Here is a 25,786-nt window from a genome sequence, read left to right on the forward strand (position 1 = left end):
TTGTTGGTTTCTAAAAATTGTTCTAGAAAGTTGTTTAGTTTATAAAAGTTTTTCCTTCTTTTTCTTTTCCCTTCTTTTTTTTAGCTCATTTGTGGGACATTTTATTGCGGAGGAAATTGAATCCTCTACAATAATAATAAAAAACAGTAATAATAAAAAAAAAAATTCCACTCTTGTGCTTACTTCAGGAGTTCGGTGGAATCAGATCTCTTCATAACTGATATTGTTATCTGGAGACGCATGACGGAAACGCGCGCATCTGTCTCCAACTAATTGGACTACGTTTGTCAATTTGAGGCTAAAACCAGACGAAACATCTCATTGGTCCAGGCAGCAAACGGGATAATTAACATACCGGGGAGTTACCTCGGCTGGGAAGTTGTGCTTTATGTATAGCACCTGTTGTGCCGTCAGTTTGCACTCTCCAAAAAACCCAACCCCTGTACGGCAGTCTGCACCAAGTTATGACTCAGGACCGCTCCAGACAACGGAACTCGTCTCGGTGCTGCAAATTGTTCCAGAGTAGGCCAGCAGACCGTATCGAGTTGCTGAACTCCCTCGCTGTCTCTGCGTGAGGGCTTTTATTTTAATGCGTAAAGATCTGCGAGGATTAATTCAGTCGGAGTCGAGAACGCACCGTGGAACGCGCTCGCTGCAGCCAAGATGCATCTGCGCTTTTCGGATGATCTAGTAGATGATATGCCAGCAAAAGGACGCTTTTACCAATAATTCCCGGATTGTATTACTTAACGCCAAAACTTTATCCATCTCAGTTTTCCAACTTTCCACACAACCAACAGGTGCGCACTCGCATTGCGCAGCGGCTGGTCTGGAAGCTTTTGAGGAGGATTTCTCTTGATGTAGGGAAACATAAATGTATTTTTTTATACAAAGGGACTGATGGTTAAGATTATGTGGATTCCACTCTGTGCTGATCGTCTCCAAATGTGCCAAAGAAAGCACGGCTGTCCTGGAAAAGGCGCATGTGTGTGGTGATACAGACCGTCCCGTCAACAGCGCTTTGTGATCGCCAACCACCACTCATCCAAATGATCCTTCCATTATTATTCCTTCTTGCATCGCTTCTCCAACAATATGGCTCGGACGCTGAATCAAGTCATGTCAGCAAGTTTCACCTCCCAGGTGTGAAAGAGCAAAACGGTGAGTGTGACTTTTGTAAAAGTTGCTGGTGAAATTAGGATTTGAATATTCATTCTTGCTCCTGTTCGAACGTTTCATTCATTACCCCCCCCCCCCCCCCCTATAGGAAGCGCAATATTACCCTTCACCTTTTTAAAATGTACTAATGTATGTTTAAGGGGGAAAACCCTCTGAAATTCCAGCCCCCACGGGAGAACTTTTTCCCTGAGATCATAAAGAGGCTCCATTCATGCAGAAATAGTGGCTCGGGGCGATGTAATTTTGTTACCCTCTGAACTGCACCGAGTTGCGCTATCAAATTCAACCCCCCCCCACCCCCAACTCCCCCCCCCCCGTCCTGCCAATAAGGTTTCATCCACGTTCCGCTGGAGTGCGCGGAGCTTCTGCAATCAATTGGATTATGCAAATAATCACCCATCGTGCGCAATTTGGTGATCCATGTTCTCAGGTTGAGTGTGTTGGCGTGCGCATTGGCAGCGGGAACGTGCGCATGGGTGGGGGGGGGGGGAAATCCAACTTTAAAACGACTGATTCTCACTCCCCCCAGTCCTGCAGTCCATTCTGTTCGTCAGCGGATGCACGTGTAAAACGTGTTTTATATAGTCTGCATGGTATGAGAACTGGAAATAGGAACTTGGGAACAATGAAGAAAGACAATAAAGTTTGGATTCCATCTATTAATTTGCATTAAATCATTGTACAGGCCTGAAGTATGAGCAATAAATCATCAAACATTTCTGCTGTAGACTGACATGTTGACACAGCAAACCTTCCCCCTGCAGATGTTGCACTGGTCAAACTTCCTCCGTGCTCGGTCATGGAGCGCCGGTGGGTTTGAACGTTCCTGTGAAGAAAAAAAGTACATGCAGCACTGATTTCACTACAGTTAACAGTCAGGGCTGGGAAATCAGAGCCTCCTGCTGGGATTTCCAGGTTTAATCAGGACGACTGAGAAAGGAAAACAAAAGGGAGGAGAGACTGGTGGGAGAGGGACGAAGGAGGTGGATGAGGAGGAGGATGGGGTGGGGTGGGGGGGAGATGTTAAACTCTCAAAGAACTCTTTTAACAGCAGTTACACATTTGCTGAGGGTGAAGCTTGCCAGGCTGTCTGTAACCTTTGACTGGAGTGTCTGAGTGCCCACCGATCTGGTGTGTGTGTGTGTGTGTGTGTGTGTGTGTGTGTGTGTGTGTGTGATTGCTAAAGCTCTTTAAGACAATCTGATATTGATCTGAGGGAGGGGACAGTGCCAGACCCTTTCTGGCATGTTTAGTACTTCCTGCCAGTGGTGTTACGCTCTCCATTCGTATTAAACCTGGCAAGCATGATGACTCTTAAAGATAGCAGAGGCGGTTGTGTGCTCGTGGGCCGGCGTTGTTCGTGATGAACAATTTGCGTGAAAGTTTGACAAAGGCTAGAATAATGGGCATAAACTCTGAAAATGCACGCTTTATGTGTTGTGGTCATAAAAAAGTGAACATTTCCTTCCTCCACCACTTAGGGTTTAGTTACAATAACACGTATAGCACATGCCATTTTCATGTGGTCACCACATGGCTATAAGGTTTCATGGTTATTAAGCAAAACCATAGCTAAAAATGACATCCTGCAGTCTGCAGAGCACCACCAAAATTATTTTTATGGTTTTATAAATGAAAGAGGGGTTGAGGAAAATGTGTACACTCGTCCACACAGACCACCTCTGGTATGCTTACCAGTTATTTTCCTTTGAGAAAAAGAATCTCCTGTACAGTAAGTGTTTTACAGTGGACATGTTCACATTTGACACATCATTTTTTCATAATGGCTGGAAAGATTGGTAAAGCCATCGTCATTTAATCCTCACAGTTAGACTTTGTTAAGAGACATTATGTCACTGAGATTAAGTTTATCATCAACAAGAACAAGAAAAATGTCCCAACAAAAAGGAACATCAGCATTTTTGTTTCATCCACAATTTTTTAAAAACTATTTCCTGTACTTCTCTCGTTCTATAACTGCACAGTTCTTCTTCTCACGTCTCTTACTTAATGGTCTGACTTCACTTTCCTGTAATGACCACTCGTTTCATGCTAACCGAGCCCACCCAAAAGCACTTAAGACTTATTTGAAGAATCCAGCTTGCAAATATTTGGAGAAGATGTGGATTACCTGCATGTATTCCCACATATTCCCCCGTGAGCATCACCGGAGGAAGGTATGCAACGCTAGACCTGCCAATGATCACAGAGGCTGCTGTTCCGCTGAAGATTACGAGATTAGGGGGGAGGTCCGGGGTTATAAAGGTCACGAACCCATGTGGACCATGCACACTTTTTCATGTATGCATGCATTCACGGAAAGCTGAAGATACAGAGGTGGATTGTGCATTCATTACATTACGATGCTGACAAATAAGCAGTTTGAAGTGGGGATTTAAAAACAGGAAATGGAGTGGGTGGTCTATTCCGGACTGTTTCTGGTGGTCTTGTGCATCACCCATTCATTTATAGATGGCTGTGAACAATGATTAATACCACACTTGAAAAGCAGTGAAGTGGGTGGAGACCCCTTTTATCATTCAGGGTTTAGCAAGTTCACTTTTTTGCACAGGCAACACTAATTGAGTGACAGGTGAAGCACTTCTGAGGCTTGTGTGGGCATGAAGCGCCACAGTTTGAATCAGTGGAGATGAACAGATGCGTTAAAAATATCAAATTCTTTTGTAAAAAGAAACCCTGTTGGTAAAATACTCTTCATCAGCACAGAGGAGGTGAAGACATCCATCACTCCCAGGAAACATTTTGCTAGAAGCTTAAAATTCTGTTGGGTTTGCCACTAATTAGGATACTAAGCAAAACAAACTATCAGGTTAAAATAAGTTTAAATATCAACAAATGCATTCATTGATTCTGAAAGAAATGCATGCTTTTGTGCACTGTCATGTTTGATGTTTGCACCCATTTCTTCTTGGATAGGTCCAAATGGTAATGAAATTGTCAACGTGTCTTTTACGTGAGAATGTGTGTTGCATGATTGTGTAGGACAAAAAGAGATCATTGCGGTTTAATCAAAATCTGCACGGATACAAGAAGCTGTGGACCATCTTTGTGCTTTCATGTGAATTGCTTCAAATGTCGTTGTTCACGTTTTAGCATTGATGGAGGTATGTGAAGCAAAATAAAACGGGAATGTCCACTGATAAAAGTGCATGTGAACTTAAAAACAATCCAACTTTTTGTCCTTCTTCTTTTCAGAAATCTTTCCTGACTAGACCAAACATAGCGATGTATTTATACAGCGCGACTCTCTCCTACCGGCAGCTGCAAGTGTGGCCAGCTGGCATTCAGGTTTTCTACTATGTTATTTTAGGTGGTTTCCATAGTGCTTAACTTTGTGTTTTAATTTGAAATCACGATACGCCTCTTAAACCAGCGAAACAAAACCCGGTTTCAGAATCTCCGTTCAATATTTAATACAGGTCAGATGTTTCACGAGCTTGCTTTTCTTGGGAAAGCTTGTTTCCAGTTAGAAGGAGTTGTACTTTGATGGATATGCATGAATGAATGAATGAATGAATGCAGCCCTGCAGTTAATCATTGTAGTGGGCAGTGCAATGGCAGCAGGAATGCATGGCTGAATTTAGACCAGCAAAGGAAATTGACAATTCAATGGGAAGCAAAGAGGGCAACAAGTATGTCACTACTGTAAGGTTAAAAAAAACCTCACTATAGTACATGAACAGCATGTAAACAATGTAAACATGTAAGCAAGAAAATGAAAATTGGGAAATCTGCAATTATGGGATTTTACTTTTGACGAACAATTACAGGCACGTCTATCCTGACAGGATCTTCCCCTCTTAATTTCTCGCTTCAGCGTGGATGACCGCCGCGAACCATAGCGTGTACGTTTCCCCTGTCAGATATGTTTGGCGAGCAAAGCATGCCACCGCCTGCCTGCTGTTCCGTCATTTCAGGCAGCGAGAGCGTCTCCTCCATCACCTCGAGCAAACCAAGAGAGATTCAAGAGATCTGAGAGATATGTTGAGACTCTACTGAAACAGAAATGTTCTCGTCACATTCTTAATCTGTCTGCACATGGTTGAATTACTGTTAGGGATGTTGTCTTTTCTCACAGCCAGTGCTTGAGTGATGGTGGTGAGAAAAAAAAAGTGGTCTCCAAGAAGTGCCAACAGTGCACATGCAGTTATACGTTATTTTGGCCACTTGTTAAGATGACGTCAAACCGTGTCCAGCCTCGGAAAGTTTGCTCCGAGTTCTGTTTTCTCTCGTTTTGACAGTCTTAAGTACAATAATCTCTGTTAGAGTTGTGATTTGGTCTCCGCCAACTCCTGAGGGAAATTTTCATTTTTTATTTGCTACCTACTCCATTGTGCTCACCAGCTAATTGCTAACTGTCTGACGCTGCTGGTGCCACTGAAAGCAGTTGCCTGCTGTGGCTGAAAATGAGGTTGGTTAGAGTGAGGTAATTTTACCGAATCAGTAAAGCTATATAGAGCTGAGGGGAATTTTAAAGTTGGGTGATTAGTTCGTCACTGCAACCAAACATTTGGGCATTGCACATTTAAGACATTGTTAAATATATCCATTATGTCATTTCACAAATTGTATGCATGAGAGATAAGTTACTTACAGTCTGGAAAGAAGTTGTCTTTGGAGACTGCTGACAGTTAAGATTAACATCACTTAGAATGGATTCCATTAGTGAAGGGTTGACTAGTGTCAAATAGTCTATGGTTTCAGAAAGTCTTTGGTGTTAGAAAGTCTTTGGTGTCAGATAGTCTTGGGTGTCATATAGTCTTTGGTAGCAGAGAGTCTTTTGCACTTCAGGGAGATTAACTCACTGGCTGCCATTGACATCTAGAGATGTCAACTACATTTTTTCAATGGGAAGGGGTGGGTGATTGCCTGTCAGTGAAAATCTGGCTTCTAATCGTGGAATTTAGTGTAATGACAACTGAACCAGTTAGCAGAGGATGGCGATTCAGAGTAATGATGGAGAATTTGTGGCAGCTTACGATGGAACAAAGTTTGCGTCTGTCAGCGTTCACCCATGAGCCAACACGGTGTCGCTTTGAGGGAAGCATCTTTTATGATTGGTCAACATCAGAAAGAAAAGACCGATAAATGTCTGCAGCATCGGAGAAATTGAAGAATTGCTACAAAACACTCCCAGCCAACAAGTTAAGGGATGAGTCTTCTAAGCAGCAGCAAGTTACCCCAACTTCAAGTTACCCCAGGAAGTTATCACAAACTTCATCATTCATGAATCTGTGAAGACTGGGTGATGACAGGTTATGGAGGCACAAGAAACATCTGCAAGAAATAACTAGAGGAGTAGAAGCAGACGCATTTGAGAAGACAGCAGCAAGATGAGAGGCTGACAATGAAGGTGTGTCTCTGTGCTAGAGGGAAAATGTAATTGGCTGATGGGAGTAGCTGATAACACAGTTGAGGGCCCTAGGTCAGGATAAGAGTAAGACTGAGCATGTGTGAGAGGTGTGAACCAGAAAGGCATGAGAAATCAAGTGTAGGCCAATTGTGCAAAGCGTCAGTCTTCCTGGCAGGACTAGCTTCTTTAATGTAAAACACACTTGCAACTTAAACGTTAAAGAGTTTGTCTGGAAAAGAAACCCCAGACAGTAAACTCAGTCACAGTCATTCACAGCAAATATTGAATCATAGTGAATCATAGTGATCGGAAAAAGTTGAGCAAAACAAAAGAACAATAACAGGAAAACTGGATGAACAAAACTATGGACTTGCTGCCAAATAACTTGCATCGTCCAAAATGTCAGAGGAGACTTTTCTTTTTTTGTTCTGTTCTGCTTCCACTATCCACCGGTGAAACATCCCCAGTAGTCACTACTGTACTGAAGTGCTCTTAAGCAAGATGTTCAGAAGTTCAGCACGTATTTGCATCTCCAAGGCGTGTCTGGAAGTGTGAATAGAAATCAGGGTGTTGGTGAGTCGACTCATTCATGCTCGGCAAACATCACCTGGATAAATAATATTGTTAAAAATATGTATTTGATGTGGCACCTGTGTTTCTTATCGGTTCACACCAGCTGCCCTCCAATGGGAAACACACTTTATGGAATATTATCCTTTTGCTAAGAAGGATTGTTGGTCACCTCAGACTGGCAGTATCATTGAAAATGTTAGGCTTTGTCGTTTTTTTACATTGCAAATATTATTTTTTATTACTATTATTTATATGCCTTGCAAGTAAAATAAAAAGATAGCATTTCTAACATTTTTCCCCCTTCTTATCTGCAAAATGAGATTACTCAAATTGAAAAGTAATTTGGTTTCCTTTAGCAGACGGACTTTGTGAATGTTATCAGCAGGGCGGTGAGTCAAGTAGCTACAGTGTGGCCCAGCTGGTGCATAGCATTCATAGCTTCACATGAGGCAGACTGAGTAAAGCTGAAGGAAAATGAGCATTTGGGAGTCAAATGCACGCCTCTGAGACTCCCAGAGCAGAAATTCATACAGCATAGAAATACAGACTTCTAATCAATGCACTGTAAATAGTCATAAAGCTAATATTGATTCGGACAGACAGAGGGAAGTGTCTGCCCGGTGCAGTCTAAACACGAAGGGTGGAGTATGTCTGCTTAAAGTCAAGATTACTTGTCAGAGCAAATACCTGTCCTTCACCGTGACTTAGTCTCATTTCCTCATCTGGCTTTGTTTTTTTCTTTTCCCCTCTCTCTTGCTGCTCTGACCAACTGTTTCATTCACTGACTTATCATGTAGGTCAACAACACATCCGCAAAGGAGGATGTGCTTGGATTTTTAACGGCTCCGAAGGACTTGGAGGCCTTGAAATTTGACTCGTAACGTAACAAATTTACCATTTCCATTAAGAAAATGGAATGTTTTACAGTAAAGTTGCCCTTGCCTAACCAGTTCATCCTTCATATGAAGAATGACATGTCTCTGAACAGTGTTTCATATCCGTCTGCAGCTTCATCTTTAATGAATGGACCATCAGAATGTGAAAAAGACATAATTTATGTGCATTTTACATTAAAAACCAAGCATGCTGAAGCATGCAAACATATTTGACTCCCAAGCTATGGAGCATAAAAGTTTGACAGTATGAAAAAAAAGTGGTTTGATGTGCTGGCAAGAATGATTATCATTCCTGTTGTTCTAGAGCTAATTCCTTCTTAAACAGAAACTTCCATTCATAAGCCACTCTGTGCAGCTCGAGGCTGTGAGGGGGGAGAAACTTTGCCAGCTTGCTGCTGCTTTTATACAGTTGTCCTGTGAGTATTGGTTGTTTTATGGCTATTGGAATTCCTCCGGACTGACAATCTTGGTAGCGAGACGAATTGACCTTGGATCCCATTTCTGGAGGGCATGTCTGCAAAGCTTGGCAGATGTCATCGCCTCCTATCAGAGAGGTATTTTAAAGTTTCCTGTAATGACTCTGCTGTTCAATGGGCTGAGATTCATGGGCATCATCTTGCACTTGACTGACAGGGAGCTTGACCCAGATCAAATGCTGAGGAATCTCACAGCTGTGTCTTTTATGATGTTATATCATAAAAGTTTCTTGGTAGCTTATAATAAAATATAGAAAAATGATTCCACCACCAAACTCTCCCTGTGTTGAGGCCAACACTTCACAATGCATGTGTGGAGTGTTCCTAGTGGTCGATGAAGACGTTGACAGGTTGTTGCATGATCACACACTCACACACACACATCCACACACAGCCTGTGAAAGAAGAACAGACATGCTTGTGATTGTGCACAATCAGTGCATTCCATTATGCCATCAATTGTGTGTGTTTGTGCCTAGAGAGCAGCATATACTGCAGTGATGTCATCATGATGTCACTTTACTCGACTTACTCGACTTCTCGCATCATGTATTTCACACCAGTAGTTCAACAATGGTGAATCTGGATCCATCTTTTGACATCCGACATATTTTATCTCAGTCTTCATTCATTAAATGACGTAAACTCGGTCTTGGCATCACAACATAATCCACGGTTCCCCTACATACCGAATCCATCTTGAACCCCTGAGTAACAGCCAATACCAAACTGCCTCAAAGGTCACAGTTTCACAGACATCAGTGTAGCAGAAGCCAAACGAATCGGTTTCACTCTAGCGCCGAACACTTCGTCCGTCTTCCTTATCTTCCCCACGATGGGTTCCATATTTGCCAAGCCTCCACATTTGTCAGATGCAGTATTTCATTTCACGCTCGTCATTAATGATGCTAATTTTAGACAGCGGCAATGAGAGCTGCCGATGCGTGAGAACCGTCATGCAGTTTAGAATAGATGGGGGGGGGGTTGGGTTGGTGCAGATTTTAACATGAATGTCACGGTTTGAGCAGCAGCAGCAATAGAATTAAGTAGAATTTACTGCACTTTTTATGACTTCGAAACATTACAATGCAAATAAAACTGTGTACTGTTTACAGAATGCATTGAACACTCCTTGGAATGGGTTCAGTTACGCCGCTATAATTAGCTTTAACAATGACCCCATGAATGCCAAACTCTTAAAAACCTTGCTCTCATACTTAACACCTGATAAACTACTTGGTAGTATACATGATGAATGTGCTGTCAAGTCCAACTCTGTCTTATTTCACACTGCATACATTGCCAAACTCCGTTTCGAACACCATTTACCTGACGTGTTGCCATGAAAACTGTTTCTTCACGAGATAATAAACCTTGCTCGAGAATGTTTTTTCCTTCCATGTATTGTTCTTCTAGTATGCAGCAGACCTTCCAACCCTGGAAAGTTTATGTGAAGACATTTATTTTTTCTTCCTTGTGTTCACTTCTGATAACTGAAAATACTTACAACAGCGACTCTCGGGTCATGCATGTCTAGAGAAATCTAACGATCGCTGCGTCTTTATTTATGTGCCATTTGAACAGAGTGAGAAATGAACCAGAAGCTATTTAATGGAGATGTGAACGATCCCGGCTCTAATGCATTTAAAGGGGGGTGGGAATAAAAAGCACACCTGTCCCAGTAATCATCAGCGCGGCGTCCCATGCTGACCGGATTATGTCACCTATGCACATGGCGAGATGTGATATACGACATGATGCCAGTGGCATACGGAGACAGTAACCCAATCACGCGTACTATTTTCAGAATGTATGGCTTTTCCCAAAGCACAAATAGGTTTTCGGTGCAGGCTGGATAAGCTCTGCTGTGGCATGCTTACACTTGAATTCTCATGGGAGGGTATCCATTTCTATGGCCCAAATGGAATGAAAATGCACGTTAGCCATTAGGTCTGGAATGGTTTTGCCAGCTATGTGTGTGTGTGTGTGTGTGTGTGTGTGTGTGTAACTGTCGAACAGGATCTGCAGCATTTGCCATTTAATAAAAAATAAATTACCTCTGACTCGAGCCAACTCCTGTGTAATGCCGGGTCGTCTGTGGCGGTGGAAAATGTTTTGTCTCGTAGCTTCGGCATCACACTCCATCAACCCGGCGGCTCCTGCTGCTGTTGATGTGGAATTTTACTACACCGTAAACCCCCCCCCCACCAAAAAAATAAAAAAATAGATGGTTGATATCAATGTAAGAGAGGACATAGTCGAATCATGTTCCAATGATTAATTTCACCCAAGACTGTTTCACTGATTCTTTTCTACATATAAATGTTCTCCTAGGGATACAATGGGGAAATCTGTGACTGTTACACCGTAAGGAATTATCGCTCTTATAAAATGTAAAAAGACAAACAAACCTGGCAACAGCGACGGTATTGAAAGAGTGCACTTTATTCACTCAACAGCATCACATCAAACATGCCAACTCTTCCAGTAAGTCGGTTAGTGGTGCCCAGTCATTTCTCACATTTGGTTCTCTTGTTACTCGGAGTTAGTCGACTGCCGAAGGAGCGACACTCTTTCAACAAGTCCTTGGAGTGTGTGTGTGTCTGTGTGTGCTACATTTAGCTGATTTGAACACATGGCCTCCCTAAATGCCTGTAAGTGCATCAGATTTGATGATTAAAAAAATAAAAAGGGGGGGAGAGTCTTGAGTCTGCTTGTGGTTTTGGCGCTTCCTGCAGAGGTGAGGAGAGGACTCAATACCCAGATGTCTTGTGGCCCCGTACCAACTGGAGGAACGCGACGTATGACGAATTCGGTCCAGCGTTGAAGGCCCAGGCAAATTCCAAAAAGGATCTGGAATGGAATTCCTGCAAGTAGACGCTGAAATCAGAGGACGCCAAAATATGTCTGGAAGCTGAACATAGCCGCAACAAAGCAGGCAATATTGTAGGAAGTATTGTGTTACAGTAATTTACTACGAGACAGGAAGCGTTTTGACTGTATTGTTAGGAACAAAGGGTAATGAAGAGTTGGAATCACATGGTGTTTGACTGGCAGCAGACATTTGGCTCATATACGGCTCTGAAAAATGACCTGACACAAGTTCAAGGCCTTTTAATTGTGAACGTGGTTAAATATTGTGTCCCTGGTTCGGAAAGAGGGAATCTAGTTTCCGTCTGGGTGAAAATTAACGTGACACACACACTGTGTAGTTCACCATTCAGGTCAGTAATGGTTGTTAGGAAATGGAAAATATTCATTCATTCAATTTATTTTTATTTCCAGGCTGCATGTTAATGTGTATGACACACTTACATATTAGACAGCTGTCCGGTGTGTTTGCCAGCAGGTTAGTGTTAAATTGGGGGTTTTAGCGTGTTGAACCAGGAATGCACTTGGCAAAAAAAACTTTGTCTGATGCTGTGCTGCAAATAATCCAAAGTGTGGAAGTCAAAATTGAACAGATTTAGAAGAAGGGTTCAGATTTCTTGCGCACACAAAGCAAGTATTTGTCCACATCTATTAACTGATGCTGATTCATTTTCACCGAGGGCCACATCAGCATTATGGCTGTAATCAAATGTAACTCAATGTAATGTAACTGCTCCTTAATGTTTATTGACTCACAATTTACTTATTCAAGTTACAAATATTAGTTACACAGAAAAAAATAGTTTGTTGCTCTGTTATAACATAAATACTTTTAATTTGTCAGGTTATTAAAAACCCACAGAATTCCATCAATCAAGGATCAAACTGAATAAAGAAAAACATCAAACACAAGTTAGGACATTAACTTTGGTCACGTTTTCATCAATGTTAAAATGGGATTAATTACTGCATTGTGGGAAATGTAGTTTCACTCAAAGCGAACTTGTGACCTATTTATTTTAAGGCACTCTGACCTTTTATGCTCTCGCAGGCCACATAAAATGATGTGGCGGGCCACATTTGGCCCCCGGGCCTTGAGTTGGAGACATGTGCCATAGATTAATAAATACAGAACGATGAAGAACATCCTTCTTTTCTTTCTCCATTCTGTTCTTCCCAGAGGAGATTGCGTGAATGGAATGACACCTTCTGCATGAGTAATGGTGAAAGACATGTTACCTAACAGTTAGTGGAGAAGGTGTTAATCCTCCCTCCCATCCTTTTTCACCGCCTCCCCCCCACCTCATCACTTCAGCTGCCTCTAATAAGGACTTTTTTTTTTTTTTTTTTTAACAAACGTCAGCATTAAATTGAGACGCCACCGACAAGGCAGATCTTTCATGCATGACTCTGTTTGTCAGAATCTATCTTTCATTTTCCAGCCTGACAGCCAAAGTTTGTTCAACACTTTGTTTGTCTTCACAGCCTGTTGACAGCCCTTCGCTTAGATTTAAAGCAGGCCATTGAGTTTACTTGTTGGCGCAGTTTTGCAGCAGTGGATACTCGTGGTGAAGGATTTTCTCAGGCAGATCGCTGACATGTTCGTCTGAATGTTGTGGACATTTTTCACCACTACGTCGCTGCCAGTATTTTTATTATGTTGAACATGAAGATTTCATCTCCTTGCCTTTAGAATGCATCTTTGTTCACACATACGGATGAAAATTGTGCGGTTGGAATCCCTGGTAACATCTACCGTATGTATTTATTTACAAGCCATTACCTTACAAATGGAGTGTACAAGGACATGAAAAAACACAAGCAAAGAAGGACCAAGTGCATTTTCCACAGATAAAAATTATAATACAGTATTTCCCACACTATAAGCTGCACTGGATTAATTGTATTTATTTATTTATTTATTTTTTAAATTTTAAATTAAAATTAAATTTAAATTAAATTAAATTTAAATAAAAAAATAAAAAAAGTATTTCCCACACTATAAACCGCACTGGATTATAAGGCGCACCTTTAATTAATTGTTTATTTTATAATTTATTTCATATATAAGGCGCATCGGATTATAAAACGCAATGTAGGTCTATGAAAAATTATAGGCTTTTAGGTGTGCCTTACAGTGCGTTATATACTGTAATGAGCCGCTACTAAAATTTAAGTTCACTGTAATCTGGTACTGAATTATTACATCAATAGTCATTAAAGAAATACTCAAAATAACAGAAATAACCTCCAAACAAACGGATGAAACATTGAATGTGTAGAAATGTCTTCCTCCCACCTCAAAAAGCATGCAGCTGAGGTGAAATAGTTACACCACATTGTTCATAAGTGTGGTTGTTTGTCTTTCCTTTGGCCCAGTGATAAGCTGGTGTCTCATCGGGGGTGTACCCCACCTGTCGGCCATAGCCGACTGAGATGTTCTCCAGCAGACCTGTGACCCACAAGGCAGATAAACGTCTGCAGAGGAGACGATTGCGATGGACGGATGAAAGACTTTTGGATCTATGGATGACATAAACAAGAAGAATTCTTAAACTTGAAGCGACGACACCTTCACAGACACGACACCTGTACGAGTTTACCTGTAAATCGCCAACATTTAAAGTGCTCACATGTTCTTTTCCATTTTTCGGTGCTCAGATCATTGAGAGACAGGAGTAGAGAAAGACGACAATTCAACAGAGGAGTCCAGAGTTTTACCGGTCGTGGTTTTTCTTTTTAAAGTGTTCACACACTCCAGTTTAAACAGCGGGTGAAACACTCGGATGAATAGGTCTGCGAAGAGCCGCGCTGCGAGAAGCTTTGTAATTATACAATAATTGTATTCCCCTCTTGAGGGAATTAACCTGGCAGACACTAAGTCACTGCCCCCACCCACAAACTTACCCCTTCAGAAACATCAATTTTCCATTTTCTAATCCTCAAATTGCTACTCATGTCAAGTGTGAAGTTCCAGGTACAAACTTGCTTAGTTTTAGTAAAGCTGGCCCTGTGGCAAATTGTTATTCTTGGAAGCATTGACAGCCGCTTTTCGGTTTGGAGGGCATGGATTTTATTTTACCATGGAAATTAGTCAGTCATTAAATTTAATAAGTTATTAGCAAAGAAATCTTTAGACAAGAGGTCCATCGGTTTTGAATCCGGGGAAATGTATTGGCCGGCGGATCAGGCGCGCCCCTTCGGCGCTTTAAACGCCTGCCATCACCGAGCTTCAGACCAAAGCAAGCGATCACTGCGTGAACGAGCGCAGGATGTTCAGAAAAAGAGCAGTTGTGTTTCAGCAAACCCCTCCCTTGGTAAATAGAGGGTGAAAGCAATATACTTTCATTACCCTGGGTTGCTACACTGCTGCTCCTCTTCTTCAGACAGCTGGGCCAAAAGGTTATGAAGGCTCGGCGAGGCGCTAGTAATTAGAGATCCAGGGCAACCCACTAAAAGAAATCAATCAGGAAATTTCATTCAGCCCTAGATAAAATGCTCTTTAAATGTTCATTTTGGATTAATCATTCAATTTACCACAGAATAAAATATTTGTCATTTGAAGGCTATGCCCAGATCTGCTTGCAGTGGTTCACATCTTGCGTTAGAGATGCTTGTTTGTTGTTTTTTTCTCCAAATTTGAAACAGCTGTTCTGTTTGGATACGTATTGATTTAATGGCTTCAATAATCTACGCTTTTAAAACACAGAGCATTAGGATGTCTGTGCTACCCTGGATTTTCCTGATTTCAGACAAGATTAAAGTAGTGGCAAGTGAGGATGATGTGTGAAAATGCTCTCACTGAGTGTGAATTTGGCTGTAATCCCAAATCATAACAATCAGCTCGATGGGGATTCCTGCACATATATGATCAATATAGCAATCACTGGTAAATCAAATTATTGATCTCAAGCTTTTCGTGGCAGAATTTGTTGTTTCTGTCCCTGAATCAGAGAGCTGCTTCAGCTACTCTCTGCATAAAATACATCTTTTTATTCATACTTAATTACGATGTCTGGATCTGGTACCTCAAAGCTGTCCTCCAATCTGGCTCGTCACGGATCAAACTGTGATTTTCTCCAAACATCCAGCTGTCCGGCTCACAGATGTGACTACAAAGCAGCCTGGAGCTGCCATCCACAGCTGTGGGGAAAAAAAAAAAAAGAAGTTTTAAAAAGAAATGATTTATCTATCAACGCCAGGTTTTTAAGCCAGACAATAAGGTTAAGTATGTCTCCCAGTGTTTGTGAGAAAAATCTCAGTCATTTTATGTTGTGTTTTTGTGCTAAACCATCAGTCAGCCCACTTAATAATAACTGACTTTGATATTGATTCCGAGTTTGGCGACTGACGAGGAAATTGAGGTTGAACTGGGTCAGCCTGCGTTAATGAGGTTATGTGTCTTGATTGTAATTTGAACAGAAAAGCAAAGGGGTGTTTCAAACTTCCTGTTTTACTTTTTTTTTCTTTTTAAAAAAAAAACTTTTATGAGTTTAGGAATCCTGGTATTGTAACAACGTTTCCATGGTAGCGTCTCTCTTTGGCTTCACTCTTTTGGCATATTTCAAACAAGATTTTTTTCTACCTTGAATTACAGACTAGACCGGATGCGATTAAAATTGATGGTGTGACTTGTGTACTAAACGGTTTGTGCTAATATCACATCTAAATACAGGCCTGGGGGCCTCAGACACAAAATACCAGTGGTTCAGCTAATGCATGGCTGTAATGAAAAGACTGACACTCAATCTTCCTTTTTGTGGATGCCAAACACAAGTGTGGGCACTAATTAGAGGCTCGAACAGTCATTCAGGGCCGGGGGAACCGGTGAAACCTGAGGAGAAGACGATGTGTGGCGACGAGTTTGAATCAAGTCGGCTGGACGGGCGAAAGCTTGAGGGGTTGAAATATTCCAGTTGAGCTTTGGTGCGCCTCTTTTTCACACAGCATCATACAGTATGTGCTTTCACTTCACTATTATTAGCAGCCTGCAGCTGTGGCTTCATAAAGCCTTATCACAATTTGAAATCAATGCTCACATTGCATTGTGGGTGCATTTCACAGTTATGGAAGCTTGATCCCTCTTGCCCGAGGAATTGTTGAGGTTTTTTTTGTTTGCATTGCAGAATAAACTTATTGATTGTTTTCCTTTATTATTTGTTGGAAATGTGAGTTCCTGCAAGATTTTCTTACATAAATATCAACATTTTGAAAAATTAAATGTCAAAATTAAAGTGGAAGTAGACAATCCCTCCCACTGTACCCACCCAACACCACTTTTCCATGGAGTAAAATTTCTGGTGCTGCTGACACTAATGCATCCAGATAGCTTTTCCGTGTTCCTCAGGGTAGCAACGCAAGTGTGAATTTAAAAGTGCGAGTATATTCATTTAGTTGATGATAAAGACGTAAAAGCATACAGGGAGGCTGTCAGGTGCTGATCTGTATGTCTGATGTCAAATATATGGCAACGTTTATAAGGAGCAGGTCCAGTTTAAAAGAGCTTCGCCCAGTGCGCCTACTATATTAAAAATATCTTGTAATGTTCATTACAAACTGTTTTAGGAGAAATGTTTCACTGCTCAAGATACATCCTAAAGGAAATTAACCAAACTGCAAATATTGCCTGTTAATCTCCCAAAGTATCCCAGAACGCCCATCGAAAGTCTCTCCCTTATGATCAGCACTAAAAACATGAAAGGCCCTCTTTAGAGCCACAAAACTGTTTGGTTTGTCTGTTCTGGGTTACTAAGGGAACATCACTGCAGACTCAACAGTTTTTATTGGTTGATATCTACTCATGAAAGCGTTATTATAAATGTTATTAATCTATTTTGGTCAAGAGATCCCCACATTTCCCACAATAAGGAGCTTACACGCCACATTCCTGATTTGTAGTATCAGCATATTCACCAAGCGCCATCTGTGGGAAAGCTGTAGGTAGAACATGGTGGTGTGTACATGCTTAACATATGCATACACACACAGACACATATATATGTGGAGCAGGTTGGGCCATCTGATGTGCAGATGTTTCCCTTTGCCTCTGCGGCAGGTGTCAACAGATGTCCTTCCTGCTCACTTGACTGCAATGACCTCTCGGTTTAGACAGACACCCTCTTTTAGCTGGGCGACTTCCGTGCACAGTGGCCCCCTGCTGGAATCCATCTGCACCGCTGAAATGACTGTGTCCAACCCCACCTCCCCTAAAATGGAGCATTACATTGTAGGGATCAATAAAGTATAACATTATTGAGTTACGACACGGAGAAACCACAGGATTTCTGTTCCCCCCCCCTAAGCTGGGACTGATTACATTACTTCCAACCTTTGACCTTTACACTTAAAGGTCTGTCACGGGTCATAATTGTCCACCTGTTGATGACAGGACTTGACACCTAATGGAGTTGGAGTGAACAAAGATGGTATAGATCTCACCTCTAGGGGGTAGTGTTAAAAATAAATCGCGATTGGGGCAGGGGGCTGTGCAGTCTTTGTGTGTTTTTGTTTCTGGGTTTTTTTTGGTTGTGGATGATAAACAAGTGTAAACAGACTTTAAATCATGGATATTCACTCTCCAGTAATGGATCCAGTGAAACAGAGACTTGGCTGAAGACAATGTTGGCTTCTCTCCAAGGCAGCCAATCGTGACAGCTGATTGAACATTATCACCATTAGCATCATCTTTTATTTCATTAGGTCGGATGAAAGTGTCAAACGCACTTTTCCAGCGTGACATTCGCGAGTGAGTCTGTTGATCTGTTTTATTTTTTACCTCAAGGACTCAGCAGCGGGCTTTGGATGGACATTCATGGAATGAATGCCCTTAAGATGATCTCAAAGAGGAAGTGGGAAGGTTTTAATGCTTGGTTCTTTATTTAGAGCCTATTTAGATTATTTATCTATAGTACACTATAATATTACGTATGTTTTTGTTTGCGTTTCCGTCTTACCAACCTTATTGCAGCGCCCTCTGCAGGCAAACCTGCATCTTACCTGCCTCCACCTTCAACCCAACACACAGGAGCATATGCCTGGCAGATTCAATCACTACGGAAGGGTCCCACGCAGCCAAATTTTTATTTAATGGTATGAAAGATTCCCATGGCGTGTTTGAGCCTTTTTTACCCAACCGACTGTAAACCTTAAAGCAATAAATATTCTAAGCAGGGTTGGGAATTTACTGCACCTGTAGTAACCACAGGACCGTCTTAATAAGCAGCAGATGTGGGAGTGATTGCGTCGAGCCTCAAACGCATTGCTTTGAAAAAAAAGAAAAGGGGGGGTACTCTTTAAGTGCACTGAAGCCACTTCAACTCTGTCACCCGAGGCCTCGCATCCGTTTTGATCAGCAGGTAACTGGGTCGAAATTAAAAACAATTTGGATTTAGTGTCGCGGTGACTCGGCCGTCATTACCGCACAGGAAATAGCTGTCGTGAATGGTTATCTGTGCGGCGTGGAGCAGCTGGGTGAACACAGAGTAGGACTTAAAGCAGGCCATAATGTGTGAAAATAATAATTTAGCCGATTTGGACAGCAAGTACGACTCCCGTGGCACTACTTGGAAGGGAGGGGTTTTAATACGTGTCGGGACCACTTTCCCTTTAAAAAGAAACTTCTCCCAATTGAGGTTGGAAGAGATATTTATTGCTTTCTCATGGCTGGTACCGGGGTGGGGCCTAAAGGTTCTGAATTTTCCAGAAGAAAGTTGTGTCTACGATATACTGCGGTATGACCACCAGACAAACTCCAAAGCTTAGGGGCCCGGCGTAGTGAGACGCTGTAATGATATCAAGTGAGGAATGATAAATTTTGTGAGTCTAACAGAAGCCAGAATGTGTGGTTTTCATCTCTCCCCCCACACCCCCCACTCCACTCTGTCTTTTGCTATGAGAATGGTGGACAAAGAGAGCCGCTCTCCTTGGGTAATCTTTTCTATAGGGGATGGAACATTTATTCAAGCGTGTGAGGGTTTACATGCGTGCATATCTGTATGTTTGGGTATATATGTATCTACATAGCCACATTCTAGGAAACAACCTCTTTATCATCATCATCATCATCATCGGTAGTAGTAAATGCAACAGTTATTAAATATTTTGTGTCCCGGTGTGTACATTTCTGTGACTCCCTTTACGTGCACTCCAGTTTTGTTTTGGCAAGGGAAAGGTTAATGTTTAACTGCTTGAACGGTTCACCCACTAACGTGTGAACAAAGCACAATGACTGCAGTGTATAAGCTCCCTATTTATTCAGAGTCACTTCCTCCCTTAATAGTCGGCTCTACTTTCCTCACAGAGGAAAAAATGTAGGTCAAGGAAAAGTCATGTTTGAGGTAATTCACTCTGGGGGACCGCGTCTCTGATCATTAGATGACACGGGTTAACCCCGGGAGTGAGGTCATTTTCAAGTCAGTCACACCCACAGTCCAGGGCCGACTGGTAGCATGTCTGCGTTTTTTTTTGTTTTTTTTTTACAGCGTGCCGGCGATAAATCAGCCAGGAAAGGATATCAACGGAAGGGATGAAAAGACGCCATTGTTTATTTTAAGTAGGAAGGGAGGAAGCTCCTTTTTGAGACGCGGTGGTGGATTTCACTTTAATCAAATAGCGGTGGTCAGTCCATGCGCACAAAAGAAGCCGATTGGTCAGAAGTTTCGGCTCGGAATCATTTGGATGCTTGATCGTCATGCATAAAGATCTGAACTGAGCAGGAATGCACACACACACACACCCCCCCATGTACTATAATTACTTTTAATGAGCATATAAGGATAAAACAGGATATTTGCACTTCTTTTTGGATTAAGCACAATTTCATGCACGCAGATCTCCGGAATGTCTTTTTTTCAAGACCATGTGAAGGCCTTCTTTTGTCCTCTTGTGTCCTTTCTCTATCACATTCTCTCCTTTAATTATAGTCTCAATAAAGACGCATTCCACTCATCATTTAGCATATTTTCCCAAGGAATTAAGGACAGAAGGAGCCATGAAAACCAGACACCCATTAATAACAGTTCAAGTATATTTTTGTTGTTTTTGTCGGCCACGTCTATCAATACCATATGTAGTTTCTATCATAAATACAATGCAGTCCATCTGGACTCGTATATCACATTATTCATTATGTACTTTTTGAGCCGGTGTGTTAAAGCCCAAAGTAATGGGGATGTAATTAAAAACATGTCATTGTGATGGAGGGCCACACTTTATAGCATGAAAGCTATCGACTGGGTTCCTCCTGAGCCAGCGAATGATTCTAAAACCTTCAATCAAACCTGGGGTTGCAGCTACGCGCGTCAATGATTAGCCAGTTGTTACAGTCGTTTCAGCAGAGAAATCAAATATAATATATCTCAGGGAGATTAATTTACAGGAGATTTATTAGAAAATGATTAACTCCTGGAAGAACTTTTAGTCCTGGACAGCAAAAATATGGTTTTAATTGGCTTTTAAAATCCAATGCAAGATACACTGTCTGTTTTCTGTCTGCAAGGAGTACATGTATTCTGCAAAGCTGATGGTACTCATTTGAGCAGACAGTTTGTACTTGAGGTCAAATTCTTCATAAATTTAGGAAATGGTCAGTTCATTAAGAAGTCATGCGTGGGCTTTGTTTTTTTATTTGTATCTGGGTCTCGGTCATTAATTCTGTTCCTGGCTGGCTCAAAACAGAATGAAAACATCAAAGTGATATAATTGGGTGAAGAAAGTTAATGCCAAGACAAAAAGAAAAAAGTCCAGACGGTATTTAGTTAAATGTTGATGTGAAATAACAAAATCCTTTCCACCAAAACCTCACTGATATTCATTACTGGTAAATTACATTTAATAAAATCTGTTTCTGAACTCTGAAAAGTATTATGAACCATCTTAAATAATACAGAAATATAAGTTCTAAATCTTCCACCTTTGTCCCTTACTCTAACCCTAACCCTAAACCACATAAGAGCCCTTTAAGGACAGAAAACCAGCGACTAGTGAATCAGCAGGGGGGACCTGACCTGCAATTTCTCTTTGAACTGGTTCTGACTTTAAACAATCAGAAAACAGTGAAAAGCAGACAGGAGCCTACATTTTTCATTCCGGCCCATGCCTTCAGATGGCTTTATTTTCTTTGGAAGCAAAGCGGAACTCGGAGTTACCCTGGAACTCTACTATGACATTATGCAGAGCGAGCACATGGCACAAAACCCAACATGTCTGTGTTTTTGTTTCTGTTGCTTTGCAAGCAAATAACCTCAAATGGAATTACCCTGCTGGGTATGAATCACAAATCAAATTTATGGCTAAATAAAGACTAATCAAGTTCAAATGTGTTTGGAATATAAATTTCTCTTTATAAGTTATGTCGGGGAAATGGTTATTCATCCGTTTAATGCGCTGACAGACTTCCAGCGGCACACTCCCTCTCCTGTGAGGTGATCCCCCGCCGCTTGTTATAACTGTGAGACGTACAGAAATGTTTTATGACCACCGAATAATCATCATTTTATCATTTTTACAAAAATGAATTTTGCCAACACAAACTGAGGGCGAGATAAATGGATCACGGCAAGGTCGAAAGGCACCAACATTTCAACAACAGTATGGCAACAGGACTAAGTACCCAGACTCGCATGACATAATCATCAACTCCATGCCCAGCTTAGCCTGGTTTAGCGATGGAGTGGAAAACAGCAGGCCTCGCTTCACTAAAAAGCTCCAAAGCTCTCTTAAACACTCTGGAGTAAATTTTCTTTGAGTAGAATATGAAGCACAAGACTTAATATTTGAACTAAATCCAAAGTTAACTTACATACTGAAAGAATTTATTGTCCCACAAAAGGGAGAAGTCCTGGAGGAACTGTGAATTTTTTTGCTTTCAAATATTTTGTCCACTTTGGACGATTCCCAGCTGGTATTTAAACACCTCCTCATACCTAAACCGCTAAATGGGTAGCTCTCCTATGACTTCCAAAATGACACTCCTGTTGGAGACCACTGGCGATGGCGTACCAGCATGTTTTAGCTTTAGCTATGTGGCTAAAGCAGGAAAATGCTAACCACAAAGAGTCACAATTTCTTTAAGGTTTACTAATATTAAGTTAACTTTTAGCTTGAAATAAAAATCATTAACTGGTCTAGACTTGCGGTCTAATGGATGATCCACTTCAATCGGCAGATTTTGGTGCTCTTCAAACTATAACTATTTTTACGCTGCTCTAGTTCAGTCACACTTTTTACTATTTGCATTAAATTTCCCTTCATAATTCAATGTTATGTCACAGTGACGTCAGTGACGGAGATAGCCATGGTTCCTGATGTTGATGCTGAGATATTATGAATAACTTGATGGAATTGTGTTTTGATTTTCATTGTAAAATCAATGTGATTTATTATTTTTGACCTGGCAAATTGCATACAGTCCTATAATCAGCAAGACTCCAGAGTGTTGTCAATGCTATTGTAGTGCAGCTCAGGTCTCAAGCTTCTGCCAAAGTTTTTTCCTGGAGGTAACTGAGCTTAAACCCTCCCCTTAGGGGCAACTGGATGACAGGTTTTACCACTGTGATTAAGGCTGCAACCTCCAGAGGACGAATGTAGTAATGATGACAGCTCACAGTTAAAACACAACACCTATAAATATAGAGAATAAGGTAGTCCTGTATGTGTATGAATGTAACCCCCCCCCTCATTTTAGTTAGACTTCCTTTTCTTCTGGAAAACAATTTTTCATCTTGGTGTTTCCCACGCTGTCGGATGGTTCTTTTGAGGAAATTTTTGCCATTCAACTTAATTGATTTGTTGTTTGTCAGGCAGTCTGTTTTCACCCTTGTTTAAGCTGTAAGCCCACACCTGCCTTACACCCCCGGTGTTGACCCCTCAACCTCCTGTATTTAAAGCCTTCAATGTGACTCAGCTGCAAGCTTGAGTTTGGACTGCAATGAGGTCAATCCGGTCCTCCTTTGTCAATATTTCACAGAACATCGCGTGTCTTTCCGAGGTGCTAGACATGATTATATTTCATAAAATGTGCAGCAAAAATACATCACACTCTGTTTTCTTTTTTCAGGAGTGCAAGATTCCCATCAGGAGAAGATCATAACAGTGTCTGGAGAGGGAATGGTCCAGAGCCCAAACTTTCCATACACTTACCCCAGGAATACCATGTTAGTCTGGAGACTAGTGGCGACCAACAACATGAGAATCCAGCTCACCTTTGATGAGAAGTTTGGTCTGGAGGACCCTGAAGATGACATATGCAAGTAAGAACACTTGTAGCTCTTACTTATTACATCCCGCTTCAAAGTGTTGGTCCGTTTATTATGTCCACCAAATATCTTTGCAACCGTTGCAGATAGAAAGATGAAACAAAAAACAGATTACTCGGGCAGCAAAGGGGATAAAAATGAGATGATGACCTCGACCTTGAGAATGCTAGATCAAGGTCAAATTTTCAACTTTTGTACTCTCAGGAACCGGATAAGATAGAAAGACGAAGGAGAAGGCCAGTGTGTGTAAGACCATAGTGCTTTGATCTACCTATCCACTAGCTTTGATCTATGGTCTTACCACACTGGCATTCTCCATATGCACTAGTCTATGTACTAGTCAGGCACTACTTAGTCAGGTGCTCCTTTCAGGGTACACTGATCTACCCTGAAAGTAGGTCAGGATAAGTCGTGGGATGTTGCAGTCTCTGACTGCCTTGTTATTATTATGTTAGTGATATAATATACCACATCAAAATGATGTTCCCATCATTTCTTTCTTTCTTCCACAACCAGACTTTTTTGTTATCTTGGTCAAATGTGTGCTAAATGTGAGCGTGGACCAAATATATCGAAACACGGGTATTTTCCTTTCGGTGTTCATGTCCTCAAACTCTTTAAAAAAAAATAAACACATTCCACATTCATGCGTTGAATTTTGAAAGATAAGTGAAAAACTGGCTTTCGTTGCCTGAATTGAAGCCCATTACCCAAGAGGAGAAGGATTACCTCAGTGAGCGGCTAGCGATAGAAATGCATGTTTTTCATTTACATTTCTGTTTTATTGACCAGCTCTCATTAGGGAGGGAGGGAGGTCTTCCCCAGTAGGCGTACAATATGGGTGTTGGGCCGGAGCAAAGATGTGTCTTGCCTATGTTGTAGTACATTTACAAAGATTTAGAGTCTGAGCTCGTGGCCATTTGTGAGATTGCCTTTAGTCTGCCCCGGCAGCTCGTGAATATTGAACATCCAGCATCGGAGTGATTTGTTTAAGCCAGGAACTCATGATGATGCAATACTTCACGGGATGCAGTCGATACCTTCAGTCGCTCACGTGCCTGTTGGAAAGACACACACCTGGCAACACAAACACGAACACACACATGTGTGTGTACACCACATGTTCCTGGTTTTATTGAGAACCCACTTTCAATTACTGCCAAAGGATCGATTCCCTCCCCCCCCCCCGCGCATTATGCTCAGTGCCTCGCTGTCAATATATCACAACCCACTGCTTAGTATGGAGGAACCCCATCCATGGGAGGTTGGGAGAGCCGAGAGAGGGTGACCTCGCTAGTCACTCCTGGAGAGCCCCCCAATGGAAGACTGGGTGAATGACACCTTTATGTTCAGATGTAAGGCATGGCAAGACTAGATGGCTTTAGAGGAAATCATGGGGAAGTCATTATGCTTTTGTTCCTTTGCACTCAACTGTATTGATCAGTGATTTTATTATCTTATTTATTTTCTCTCCTGCAAGTTGTTTTACCTCCCAAAGCGGATCAAGCTCATGCAGACAAGATATAAAAGTCCTTGTTGCAATCCCGTGAGGGAAAGTTCCACAGTGGGGTAGGGTGCAGATTGACAACTTTTGTGCTTTGCTGCCTTAACAAGACCGCGCTAGTCGGTGTCCTCGGGGGAGAGGGGCGAGAAACAATAACAACACCCTTTTCCCAGGTCGCGAAAGTCATCGCCACGTCTACGGCTGCGGCTGTCACATTTTAGCAATCCCAAGCAGAAATAGACACAAAAGTCTAGCTGTTGTTTGTTCTCTAACCCCCTTCGTCTTCATTCGTATCACACAAACGCACACACACACACGCACGCACACACACACACACACACACACACACACACACACACACACACACACACACACACACACGCACTCAAAGACTCTTTTTCTAAGCCACTGTATTGCATGTGTGTTAAGAAATGTAAAAATCTGCTTTTAGACCTCTGTTCCGCTGGCGTTACAGCAAAGAAACACTCAGGGTTTTGTTTTTGTTTTTTTTGCACTGATAATGATACGCCGCCCTTACCCTTGTGACGCTGCACAATGTGATGCAAATAGACAAGAATGTAATCTCCTGTCCAGCGATTCACAGCAATGGCAGGGGATAAAACACACAACAATGGGCGATGTGTTGGACTCTGGTGCCA

The 25,786-nt window shown here is 41.7% G+C and overlaps 1 protein-coding gene across 2 annotated transcripts in view; it reads left to right on the plus strand.

Annotated features, from left to right (window-relative positions):
- Nucleotides 1-278: 278 nt before the first annotated feature.
- The window catches only part of pdgfc (platelet derived growth factor c), a 34,943-nt gene continuing 9,435 nt past the window's right edge, over nucleotides 279-25,786 (plus strand). The window contains exons 1-2 of one of the 2 annotated variants that reach the window (XM_068325587.1): nucleotides 279-1,161; nucleotides 23,425-23,617. In XM_068325587.1, the coding sequence (XP_068181688.1) occupies nucleotides 984-1,161; nucleotides 23,425-23,617 (371 nt within the window). In that variant the 5' untranslated portion in view covers nucleotides 279-983. The remainder of the gene's footprint in view (nucleotides 1,162-23,424; nucleotides 23,618-25,786) is intronic. The other variant, XM_068325588.1, reaches the window with a different exon arrangement.

The sequence above is a fragment of the Antennarius striatus genome, chromosome 10, assembly GCF_040054535.1.
Source record: "Antennarius striatus isolate MH-2024 chromosome 10, ASM4005453v1, whole genome shotgun sequence".
NCBI classification, from domain to species: domain Eukaryota; kingdom Metazoa; phylum Chordata; class Actinopteri; order Lophiiformes; family Antennariidae; genus Antennarius; species Antennarius striatus.